This window comes from Trachurus trachurus (genome assembly GCF_905171665.1).
Source record: "Trachurus trachurus genome assembly, chromosome: 20".
NCBI lineage: Eukaryota > Metazoa > Chordata > Actinopteri > Carangiformes > Carangidae > Trachurus > Trachurus trachurus.
Genome location: NC_139911.1, coordinates 24,218,591 through 24,231,761, shown reverse-complemented (window position 1 = coordinate 24,231,761; position 13,171 = coordinate 24,218,591). Strand labels below are relative to the sequence as shown.

Here is a 13,171-nt window from a genome sequence, read left to right as displayed (position 1 = left end):
TTCTACAAGGAGTGTATGAATGTTAAAGGAGACATATTCTGCCCCTTTTCCACAAACTGAAATAGTTCCCAGGTGTCTTAAAGACATGTCTGTGACATGCTTTGGTCAAAATCCCCCAAGGATCAAACATCACAGCTCTTTTCATCCTCTCTAAACAGCCCTGTTAAGAACAGCTGCTTTCAGTGCCTGTCCCTTTAAATGCAAATGAACCACTGCTTGTGGTCCCCTGCACCTTCTACTGGTACCATCGCTGCTTGACAACCGAGGGAACAGCTCGTAAAACCACATGAATTTCAACCTAGGGAGCCTGAAAATGACCGATGTTTTTGTCAATTCTCACATTTTAGGGGCCGGAAGGCAAGACAAACACCCAGATATATGTTAAAGAGCCTTCAAAAAGTGACATTTCTATAATATATGTCCCCTTTAAATCAGTGAGTCCGCGAGCTAAGACAGTGCGGCAGTCAATCTGCCCTCTAAAGTCAGTGTCTGGATGATAAACTACTTCACTGAGCCACAGGGGAAATTAAAGCAGCATTAACATATTCACAAGGTGGCGATGGTAGAAAAAATAAATTAGATTCTGCAGTGGAGAACCCGGAGAGAACGCATGCAGGCACAGGATCCACCCAGAAAGTATAGAAATATACTGTACTACACTATACTCCAGCTACCAGACCATAGTTGAGCAGCACAGGGTGACCTGCCCCAATGTCAAAGTTATACCACATCTTCTTTCCAAAAACATGGCAAATTTCTTTTTTTTATGGAATGATAAAATGAGATATCCAAAATCCTCTTTTGACTTTCAACAAAGTAAAATTTAGTAGAATTTTGAAAGTAGATGTATCCATTGTTCAGATGTATGTCCTGGAAAGGTATGAAAATGAGCTCATATTTGATTAGATATTGCCTCTTTTACATATTTACACTTTTTTTTTTACCCAGTTCACCTGTCATGCTATTGTCTCCATGTTAACCTAGTGTTGAGACACTCCTCCTGCCAAATGACCATGATTCTAAGTACCAGAAGTTTGAAGGGAGTTATAATAACAATTGTGCTTTTATACAGAAGTACTGCAGCTCTTCTGAGTTCTTTACAGGCCAGTCTTGCCCAGACTAACATGGTGGTGACGTTGACATACCATCCAGTGCCAATGTGCCATCTATGTATTTATGTCTAGGGCTTGAACTTCCAGCTGTTTCGGTGCAAAAAGTGATAAGGTGTCACAGTGAGGTGGCTGTGTTTCCATGCTGATCACCAGTCAGCGCTGCGTACCACTCTGGCCATGGAGGGAGACCTCCTGGTGGGGCCGGGGCTGAGGCCGGGGCTGAGGCTCAGCTCATCCAGATATGCTTTAGGACTGAGGGGCGGGGGCAGACTGGACATCACAGAGGTCTGGAGTCCCTGGAGGTCCAGCACTCCGCCTCCGACACCACAGAGACCGGGAGGCGGCTCAGAAGGCGAGGTCGGCGTCTTCACCTCACGGATGGTGATCAGCGGTCTCTCTGTCATGACATCATCATCAGTGGACAACAACGGGATGACTCGAACCTGCCTGCCCATCTCAGCGCTCGGCATGGCCATGTGAGAGCTATCGTCCCTGGTCGTCAAGGCGACAATCCTACCCGAGCTGGTGTCGTAGCACTGCCCCACAGTGTAGTTCTTCTCTGTGATTGGTTGAGGGGGAGCTTGGTTTGCTATGTACTCGCCCTCCTGGAGTGGACAGGTGAGCAACATCAAACACACACACTGATGGATTAACTCAAACAATGACAGCTGATGGTAGAGTCAGATTCTGTGTCAGATTCAGATTCAGTTTTAAAGGGATATTTCAACATTTTGGCAAATTTGCCAATGCCATAATCCCTATAGTCTTAGGAGTAGGTTCATTACCTTTAATTGTCGGTGCAAGCTATTTTTAGATCGGCGTGCACCTGCACATTCACCACGCTATTAAATAATAACGTATAATTATGTGACATTACGACACATGATGCAAATACTCAGAACTACTTGCGCCTCTGAAGTCACTCCACCCAGCAGCCGTGTGTCTGGAATGTAGTTCCGGCTACGTATCTGCCTCGAAAACAACTCTGTCTCATAATGTTACATAATTCTTTGCGTGGTGAATGTGCAGGTCACAACTTGTCCACATGAGCATTTTGGAGTTGTTGTATTGTGTTGTATTGTGTATTTGATGAGTTTGATGAGGAAAAGCCGGAAATACTCACGTCTCTGACCTGCTGATCTAAAAACAGCTTGCAATGACAATTAAAGGTAATGAATGAACCTACTCCGAAGACTATTGGGATCATGGCAATAGGCAAATTTGCCAAAATTCAGATTCTGTTTCAGAATCAGTGTCAGATTCAGATTTGGATTCAAATTCTGATAAATAGGTATTGATTGCTTACACCAGAGCTGTGACAGCATCATGTGTCCAGGTGGCCGCTGGGTAATGGAAACATAATGTGTCTGAACCTTCACACCCCTATGATGTCACTCTGGTGGCTGGATGTTCCTGTCACTGAACACTGTCGGTGCAGTTTGTTTTCTACATAGTAGCTATTACAGTAAGATTCTCTCTCTGCATTTAATCCATCCCTGAGGAGCAGGATCTGCTGGATTTGCTGGATTTCTGACATAAGAACCAGTCTGGAGCCAAACAGGGGGTCTAAGATGACACCATGTGATCTGAAAACTAGAAGCCTCCAGTAAACGGCCTTTACAGTGAAGGAGGATCAACAAGATGCACATATTCAGAGTTTTTCAGACCTATTATTACTGGCTGGAGGACACCATTACTGTCTGACTGCCAGCCTGGTCCACATACCTCTGCAGAGCTGCTGTCCAAGGGAGGGGGCTGAGAGACAGATGGACAAACAGACAAGCAGAGACAGAAAGGATAGCATCTAGATCATCCAGCAGAGGGCAGATGTGTGATACGATATAAGCTGTGTTCCAGTTCAGGGGCTGATCCTTCATCCACCACAGGCCTGGAGGTCTGACCTAGGGAGGATCTTTAGTTTTGCCTGACCAGATGTGCACGACTGAAGTGTCACCAAGTAAAGGGCCAGACCACAACGGTGGAATGATGACTGATGATAAATCCACCACTAGTCACAGGCTGCCTGGGTATCGACCTGGTGACTTGACTTAGGCTTAGGGCTACACCTCTTGTAATATTCAGTCAACTGAGCCACTGTGGTTTCTTAGGCTGCTAGTAGGGAAGAGGAGGAGCACTTCCAATACACTGAGCCTTCCCCCCATTACACCAAATAAACAGGTTTAATTAGATGTGTCATTATCACTAAAGGAGGTAGCTGAGTAACTAATAATATGAGGTAGAGGGAGAGGGAGAGGGAGGCCTCATGCTAGCTGATAGGACAAAACTGACCACCAACTCTACAGTATATATCAAACAGAGGGAGTTAGACTAAGGTGCACTCACACTGGGGCCAGTTGTCCCCCCAAATGGAGAAAATGCGCTTGGGCACAGTGCTATTGTCTAGTGTGAGTGCACCCTTAAAGACCTGTAAAACACTGTAATATTTTGGAGTGATTAGAGATTTAACCATTGTGAATCCCAGACAGAGGCTATGATCTGTGTGAGAGACATAGTAAGAAATATTATCTGTCTTAAGGTGTCCACCTGGTAGAGCACAAGTCCAGCCAGTGACCCTTTGCTATGAGTCATTCTCTTTCTATCTCTGAGTGTAAATCTGTGTTCTCCAACTTTCTGTCTGTCTGATCACAGTTAAAGGGATACGGCAACATTTTTTTTTTCGTGTCAGGCCGATCTTCGTCTCAGAGCTGACAAAACTCTCAGGTAAGGCATCTTGAGCGGTCAAATGCCGGTAACGGGACCAGATCGGTCAAAACGGAGGGTTCAAGCAAAGACGGTTTATTTTGGTTCAAGCTAGCTACATCGAGGGTAGGTTAGCTTCCTATTTCAAAGTAAAAGCACAAATTCTATCGTCATGGTTTTCTGTATGTAAAGGGCAACGGGTGTTTTATTTTGTGAAAGTAACCGGAAGTGCGTTGGTCACAACGGCTAGCTTGAGTAGCACCGAATTCATCAGAACAAAATTGTAAACAGCTGGTATTTAGACAAATTAACGACACACTGCTGATCTAAACGGCTACTTTCTCACCTAAACATGTTTGAAATGTCGATAAAGTGATATATTTTAGAGCTAAAATGAAATCAGCTTCTGACTGCTGATTTCGGCTCAGGTAGGAGGCAGGCTAACACTACCTATACACTTCCAGTGTTTGAGCTAAGTTAATTACGGGCGATACGGCTCTATCTCCCTTGTTACTGCACGCACAGTCGAAAGGATGGTGTCTATCTGCTGGTCATGGACTCGGGAGTGAGGCAAGACACGAAAAAAAATGTTGGCGTATCCCTTTAACAGACAGTCCAGACATGTACTTGGCTTTGCCTTGGTCTTGAGGTTTTAATATCTTTTAACGTTTGTAGGCTACTATCAGCATATGAACTGAGCTGAGACCCAATATCTACATAAACAGAGTAATCCTCAAACTATCTTGTTTTTTTGTCATATTATCATCTTGGACCATGACAGATCCATCTGTTGAAGGTTTTATGGCCCAAGAACAAAAAGGACGTATGAGAAGAAGCGTTTTAAAATTCAAATGTAACTCTGAAGGCTGAGGCCCGGGACTGGAAGACAGCTACACTACATCAGACAGAGTTTCTTCCTTCCTGTTGCTCACCTCGTCTGGTTCCAGAGGTTCAATCATCGGGGAGTCGTCGACACGATGTAAAGGTGAAGAGGCCAAACGCTTCTCCCACTCTGTCATCCCTCCTTCCACTCCTGACTCTAAGAAGGAGCGTCTGAGAGCGGAGATGGTGCTCTGAGGTTTCTGCTCCTCCTCAGGAGTCCCCAGTGTCTCCTGAGGACACACAGGCAAGAGGACAAGGTGAACACTGAGGACACCGAGGACAGACCATGATAACATCCTGCTTACTGAAACAAGATCTACCTGAGTTTTCAAATCCTCATCCTGGTCAGACTGTCAGAGAGAGACAGACAGACAGACAGGTCAGTATGAGCTGTGAAGCTGTGAAGTGTTCATTCATCTCCAGATATAGGCCTACCTCAGTAGCTGTCAGGTCTCCATCCACAGCTGTGTCCGTCAGCTCCGTCTGAACACAAACACAACTCAACATCAATTCAGGTGCATCATGAACAGTTAGTAAACTATGTCCAATAGTGGAAAGCTGCAGTACTGGAGGCTGCAGCTTTAGGACCGCAGTTTTAGAACCGTTCGATTTCCGTCACAGCGCCACCTACTGAGCGGAGGGTGCAGTTACCGGCAGTTTATTTTTGTTCTTTGCTGAACCCAACTACTTTCTTATTTCAGTGTTGGGTAGTAACGCCTTAGTAACGCGTTCTTGTAATTTTATTACCTTGTTTTTAGTTATTGAGTAATGTAAGGCGTTATGATTTCTAGTTACACAAGTCACACACAATTCACCACCCAACTTACTAGTATTCGGTGCTAACGTATTGTAACGGACTGGCATGTTGACATTTAGGTTCATGTGTTGTGATGTTATCTTTCACTGTGAATATGACAGATAAAACCATTCACAGCTCTGTGTGTCTGTGTTTTCCTTGATGTCAGTGAATGTGTTATACAGTTGAGAAGCCTGTCAATCATTTATTTTGCTATTTGGTAGAGAAGAGGCAAAAAACTGGATTAAAGTAATTAATTAAACCAACTTGATGTTTTGTTGTTTCTCTAAGTAACAGAATAAACCCACTGGCTATAAGTAACTAATAACTGTCTTGTGGTTAAAAACCGCTCCCTCCTACTATACCCCAGTGGCAGGAGAGAGTAAAAATTTTCATCAAATTTGGACGAACTGGGAAGAGGACAGACCCTGGTTCGTCCAAATTTGACGAACCAGGAAGAGGAGCTTCGAGAAGCTTCCGCTACAAAACAAGCGTGAAATATAGACTTATTTAATTTTTTCGGGACAATTTCGCATTTCGGGGCTTCAATACAAGACGGACATTACATACGAGCAGCATGGAGGTATTTGGATGTTTTTTGGTGTGTCTTTTTGTTACGAAGACAGTTGGTATCCATTTGCAACCGTTATATGGACATGTACTGCTACGCCGAGACCCCCTGTAACTCAGAGAAGCCACGGAGGACTCTGAAACTTCTCCCAGCCCTTAGTCCACATGAGGGTGAGTAGATAATGAGTGAAATTTCAATTTTGGGTGAACTATCCCTTTAAGATAGACATTTTCACAACAAGATGGGGCCCTGTAAGCATGTAAAAAAAATGTGAAACATCGTCAAACTATGCTATCTCAGAACTGTCCAAGTGTATTTGTGATTTAGAAGAATGTCAGAAACTGTCCAGTTAGCCTAAGTTGTTTGCCAAACTGTTATTTGTTTGACTGTTATACATTTCATGAATAACCTTGGTTTTTTTCATATGTATGTAACAGAAAGATATGTGTTAATACATATGAACGCCAATAAATACTTGGTTCAAAAAAAAAAAATCCCCTCTAGTCCTTCTAAACATACTGTAGGTGGCGCTGTGACGAAAACCGATCGGTCCTGAAACTGCAGCCTCCGGTACAACAGCTTCACCCTGCTCAACTACACAAGCAGTTACAAGTGGACATGTGTGGTTACCTTGGTTTCTTGCTTCTGAGGAGTTGGAGGACTTTGCTCGGAAACCTCTGTCACTCTGGTCTCCTCCTCTTCCTCCTGTGCCTCCCTATTGTCCACCTCCATCACCTCCATCACCTCCTGCACCTGCTGCACCTGCTGCACCTCCTCCACCACCAGCAGCTCCTCGTCTAGAAGAGAGAGGAGGAGGAGACAAGGAGACAAGAGTTATAATGAATGAATGAATGAATTTTATTTATTTCGGTATATATCAAGCTTATATAACCGAAAGGTTGTAGGTTGAAGCCAAAGCTTATATACCCCTACCCCTTTTACCTTAAAAAATAAAAAATAAAATAAAATAAAATTATACTCATTAATACAATAGAATCAGATCACAGACATTTGAAATTAATCGGTACACTTAAATTTCTGATCACAACAAAATAAAGAATTGTACACAGCGCATAACCCAAAATAGTACAAAATCATTGAACTTAATTTTCCATACTTTAACGAGAAATGATGTTGTTCTTATAAAGTATTTTAAAGCTGACTAGAGTACAGCATAATTTAATATTTTCAGGACAATTATTACAGATGTTCACCCTTCTAACAGAAAGACAGTGATTTTTTACAGTAGTTCGAGTCTTTGGTTTCTCAAATAATAGTGGTCTTCTCAGGTTATAACTGGAATCCTTCATTTTAAACTGATTCTGGATATCTTGAGGAAGAAGTTTATTTTTTGCTTTGTACATGGTTTGTATTGTAATGTAATCAACTAAGTCCCTGAATTTCAAAATGTTCAGGCGACTAAATAGTGGGTTGGTTGGCTCACAGAAAGGTTTATTACTGATGATTCTTATAGCCTTTTTTTGCAATAAAAAAATAGAATTTGTTATAATACAGTTATCATGTTGATGTAATATGTCTCCTCTGATTGGCCGTCTCTTTACCTTGGTCCTCCCTCCTCTCGTCTGTCCTCCTCTCAGGTGTCACCGTGGTGATGAGGTCACTGAAGGCGATGGCTTTGGACGCTGCGTAAAGCCCCGAGCCCATATCTACACACACGCACACAGACACACATAAACACACAGGCTGTGATGTCATCAGTGTGGCGTCATCAATGTCGGCGTCGGCGTCCGCAGGGATGGTAACCATAGCAACCATCGGGCAGCCGCAGCAGAAGAAACCACAGCGACCGCTTGTGGCGCTGTCTGCCGGTTCCCATGTTCATTAGCAGCAAAGCGTGACTTGCAGCTCGTTGTCGAGGCAACGGCGCACTCAGCCAATCAGAGCTCAGGGCGCATGCAAAAAAAACAGCCTGGGCCAATCAGCCAATCAGCATTCAGGACCACATAGTGACGACCTAAAGTGTCACATTTCTTGTCATCCAAACAAATGACTTGATAGCGCCACCAACTAAAAACCTGAGCTCTGTGCTTCACCGTCGTGCAGGAGAAGTAGCAGGATCACAGAACACACACAAAACCTCATGCACCCAGTCTTAATTCAACAGGAAGTCGGCCATTTTGTTCTGAATGTTCACTTTTGGCGCAATTTGCAATTTGGGGACCTCAAACTTTAAAGGGATGTTTCAACATTGTGGTAAATTCGCCCATCGCCATAATCCCTAGAGACTTAGGAGTAGGTTCATTACCTTTAATTGTCGGTGCAAGCTGTTTTTAGATCGGCAGGGCAGAGACGTGAGCTGCACGCTATTTCCATGTTTCCCTCATCAAACTATATACACAATCCAACAACTCCAAAACACTCTGGTGGACAAGTTAAGTTGTGACCCGCAGATACCCACGCTATGAAGTATAATTATGTAACATTATGACACATGAAGCATTTGCCTTGAAAACAACTCTGTCTCATAACGTTGTGTTATTATCTCATAGCGTGGTGAATGTGCAGGTCACAACTTGTCCATGAGAGTATTGTGGAGTTGTTGGATTGTGTATTTGATGAGTTTGATGAGGGACAGCCTGGAAATACCATATGCCTCCGTAGCGTTAGCTGAACAGCTCGTATCTCTGCCCCGCCTATCGAAAAACAGCTTGCACCGACAATGAAAGGTAAACCACTAAAACTCTATGGATTATGGCAATGGGTGAATTTGACAAAATGATGAAATATCCCTTTAACAACCTCCTCCCAGAGAATACATCCAATTGATTGCATATTTGGTCTGCCTCATCGTCACAGCTTTGTTGTTAAAAGCTATCAAAAGCTTAACGTTTTGTCACAGGGCGTGGCCATGCCGTCAATTTACATCGTTCACCAGAAAAATTCAAATCACTCACATTACGACCCACAATGTCCGCACTTATTCAAACTCACCCTGGACACATCCATGTGTGAATATTTAGTGTTACTCATAGCACAACAGGAAATTCCAATGGGATCCACTAACCCCACATTGTCCTGATCCACCTCATTCTTTGTCACAACATCCTTGAATGACAGCTGTGTGTTAGTGTGGTGGCCTGTCTGTGGCCGTGTTGGGCATGTTACTTTTAAAAATTAATTTGTTATAGTTACTTGTTACTTTCCCCAAAAAGTAACTGAGTTAGTAACTGAATTACTACATTATTAAAGTAACTGATTACCAGGCAAAATAACTAATGCTCAAATATGTCAAATGACTTGGACTCGCCCCCCTAACCCACTAGGTAGGCTTTACCCTAACCTCCCATTACCTGGAACTAACCAACTCACGTCACAGAGCTATTTGTGTGTCTATATTTGGTAATTCTCACAGCACCACCTAGTGGCAAATCAGACATCATGTTTGTTCCTGCTGGCTGGTTGTTCTCACCCTCACACTTGATCTACAAACAGTTCAGGTCTTAATGATAGTTTGGTGTGAATATTGTGATTATTGATTTAAGGGCTTGGCTGTTTAGTCGAACTGTATTCATACCATCAACACACTGTCATTCAAACTGTTCTCAGGTCAGCTTGTAATGAACACCATAGTGCCTAGTGTAACGGTCATCTTTCTGATACAAATATAAATGATCTCTTCTTTCACTTTGTTCCTACTTCTGCCGATGGAAGAGAATAATTAACTGTTTCAGCAACATGTTTTAGTTTTCAGCTTTTGCATAGCCAGCTCCCACAGTTAAACATTATGACGTCTAACTTTTCAAAGCACTGGATTTAAATTAATGAGAGTTTCTGTTTCAACCTTTTTAGCATTCCTACAGAAATCACCTTCAGATTTTTGCCAACTCTAGACATTTTATAGTTTGCCCACAAGGAACATGTTGAAGTGGATGATGCTGTTCTTTCTATGCTCCACCAGGCCCAGGTAGTTAGATATGAATAATGCTCTTTGACTTTTCAAGTGTGTTGAACACAACGTCCTGTCAGAGGTCTAAGCCCACACTTCAACCTAGGAGCACACTTATACTCAGTATGTATGCATCAAATAGCAATGCAAACACATGCAATGTAAGATGTAGAACATCTTAGACAACACCAACCACCATCTCCACAACATTCAGGCAGGTCAGAGAAGAAGCTGATCATCTCACTGCAGGACTGAGAGCTTCAGGAGATCCTTTGGTCCAACTGTCATCAGACTGTAAAACACCTCAGTTACAGGGTCTGCAGTCTGCAGAACCTATTCAATTACTACTACTACTACTACTACTACTACTACTACTACCAAATGCCATGAAATGTTTGAGAAAGCCAAGGTATGAATTTTTGAAAATGTACAAAATAGGTGTGAATTTCAAGTGAAATGTGCAAAATGGCTCAAAAATATCAAGAAAGATGAACTGCATTCTGAAACAGCAGACAGTTTAAATTAATCCAATTAAGTAGTTAATACAGTTACACTTGACAGACTTTGGACTGGACAATCTGATGTGAGAAAAGTGTGAAGGACCTCTTGGCAACAAATTTAGTACAATCTGGCCTCGACACCTAATCCTTCAGACTGTTCTACTGTAACACAGTACAATCTAACCTGATGAGCAGCCTAACGCTGAAGAGGTCTAAGTGATGCTAAAAGCTGCTCACCTTGACTAAAGTACAGTGGTGTCATGTTAAAGTGGTGGAGCTGAAGGCTGCAGTCTGTCACTGACAGAAGCTGCTGCCTGTCTGTCTGTCTGTCTGTCTGTCTGTCTGTCTGTCTGTCTGTCTGTCTGTCTGTCTGTCTGTCTGTAGTCAGTTAGAATGCCATCAACTGCCTGACTAAAACTATTATGTAATATAAAACCAATATAAAGGTCATGCCATGTTATAAACTATGTGTTTGTGGTGCTGGTCAGTCTGTCCTAGTAACCGCCATATGATCTGATTAAAAACTCTTCAATCTTCAATCTGCTCTAAAGCGTTTCACTCATTGAAGCAATAGGTGAAGTTGTGAAGAGATGATTTCTCGTGACGTGGACCAGACCAATACTTCAGTGAAGTGTGTTTACTCGTGCACAAATGACAGCTCTTATGCCTGGGTGACTGGTCTCTCCCTGAGTAACACAACTGTGATTGTGATACAGTGTTGTCTTGCAAAGTAACTAACCTATGGCACGGCAAGGCAAGGCAATTTTATTTGTATAGCTTGTTTTTACAAACAGTTTGTCTCAAAGGGCTTTACATGGCATCATAACAACATCCTCTGTCCTTAGACCCTCACATCCACTAAGGAAAAACTCCATAGAAACCCTTTTAACAGGGAAAACCAGGAGAAAGCTCAGGGTGAGCAACAGAGGAGGGATCCCTCACCCAGGACGGACAGACGTGCAATAGATGTTGTTACAGACAAGACAGATTACAGTTTATGTTGGCCTTAACCTCTGAGTGGCATCTCACCTAACACTTTTATTACTCACACATTACAGTTAAGATCATATAGATGTATAGAGATACATAAACAGTATGGCAGTTAATAGTCTATAATAGACTGGCTGCTACAGATAAATCAATGTATAGGAAATGATTTGTCGACTTAAACTATTGAGGTCAAGTTATGTTCTATTAATTGCAGCAGCAGGAGAACATACAGGGCAGAACTCCTGTGTCCTTCCTCTCACACTATCACACACAGGAACAACAAGACCTTTATCTGCTCTGATGGATATGTGGAGGTCACGGTTACACAACTCATCTACCCAACCTGCTCTCCAAATATTATGAGCCTATAGGGAAGCACTAACGAAGGGAAAGACCACCTCGGCCATTACTGCAAAAGGACAAGATGCATTTAACTGAGTTAATACTCATCAGAAACATTAACACAGTCTGACAAACATCTCTGAATGACGCCAACTCTCTGCTACAGAGACAACATGACTTATTCATGACTTCCCTACATCCATTACTGTAATGCTCTTCGTCTTATACCCATGACCCGAGTCTTAAGCTGTAAAATACACAAAAACATGTTTTTTCATCCAATTTGTTTCTCATCTCTTGGTTAAATCGTTTGGCTTCCTCATCCATGAAAATGTTGGTTTTAATATTTTTTGCTGTGGGCCCCTGGGCCTTTTTTGTCAGTGTACCCTTGACTTCAATTGAACCTTCCTCTTATAGCTTTCTGCTGCCATCTCTTGTGTTATGTTTTAACCCGAGTCTTAAATCAGCTGTAAAACACACTAAAACAATTATTTATCAACCCATTTGTTTCTCATCTCTTGGTTGTTAGGCTTCCTTATCCATGAAAAGGTTGGTTTTGCACTTATGATTCAGTATTAACCCTAACAACACAAATGCCATAATTTTAATCAGAGCATTTTAGAATTTTGTGTAAAAAAAAGTTTTATTTTGTTTAAATATAGGTTCTTGACAAAGTCAAAAAGCCTTGATGCAATAAACAAATTTCTGTCGTACTTAAATGCATTAAAAACCTAAAAACGGGTCAGTGGCGACCCTAACACATGATGAAGGTGAAATAAACATCATATAGATTTGTAAAATGTTCTTAGGTGATTTAAAACATGTCATTGTATGTGAGTGAGATTTGATCCCTGAACCTCACTGAAAAGTATTGGACATGTAACGTAATGTTACCAACTAGGGCTATGATAGTAACACAGCATAATATCATGATGTACCATCATATACTATGATACATGTGATGCCTAGCATGGGGTTAATGGGGAGTAATGGGTGAGAGTCTATAAAGAAAACACAGCAAACCAGCCCACTGATGATCATAATGAGTGTTTGACTTGGTGGGCAGAGTTGATATGTTTCTAAAGCAGACACATTTGTTACCAGACTATGGGCTAAATGTTGTCTGCAATTTAACTGGGAAGGACAAAATGTCAACACTCAGCTGTTTTTACCTGTAAATTCTTCTCATGTTACAGTATGTGCGGGTGTTGGCCTGACAACATGTGATGTGATGACATCAGCAGAGTGTGAGAGCTGACTGGACAGGAAAGAACAAAGCTGATCCCAGGTGTATCTCAGTAAAGCAGACAGAGCCTCTAGAGCATTCAGAACACAGCACCCCGGCCCGCAGCAGGATGAATGAAGTGAAGC

At 42.3% G+C, this 13,171-nt stretch overlaps 2 protein-coding genes across 2 annotated transcripts in view; both read right to left on the bottom strand.

The window, feature by feature from the left end:
* tubb6 (tubulin, beta 6 class V) overlaps nt 1–13,171 on the bottom strand; it is a 403,096-nt gene that overhangs the window by 192,507 nt on the left and 197,418 nt on the right. The gene's annotated exons all lie outside the window — the stretch shown is intronic.
* The window catches only part of epb41l3a (erythrocyte membrane protein band 4.1-like 3a), a gene marked incomplete at both ends in the record, with an annotated part of 37,915 nt that overhangs the window by 9,203 nt on the left and 15,541 nt on the right, over nt 1–13,171 (bottom strand). Inside the window, 6 exons of the mRNA XM_083995330.1 lie at nt 4,712–4,924; nt 5,015–5,044; nt 5,130–5,177; nt 6,692–6,766; nt 6,833–6,858; nt 7,624–7,728. Coding sequence (XP_083851456.1) covers nt 4,712–4,924; nt 5,015–5,044; nt 5,130–5,177; nt 6,692–6,766; nt 6,833–6,858; nt 7,624–7,728 — 497 coding nt within the window. The remainder of the gene's footprint in view (nt 1–4,711; nt 4,925–5,014; nt 5,045–5,129; nt 5,178–6,691; nt 6,767–6,832; nt 6,859–7,623; nt 7,729–13,171) is intronic.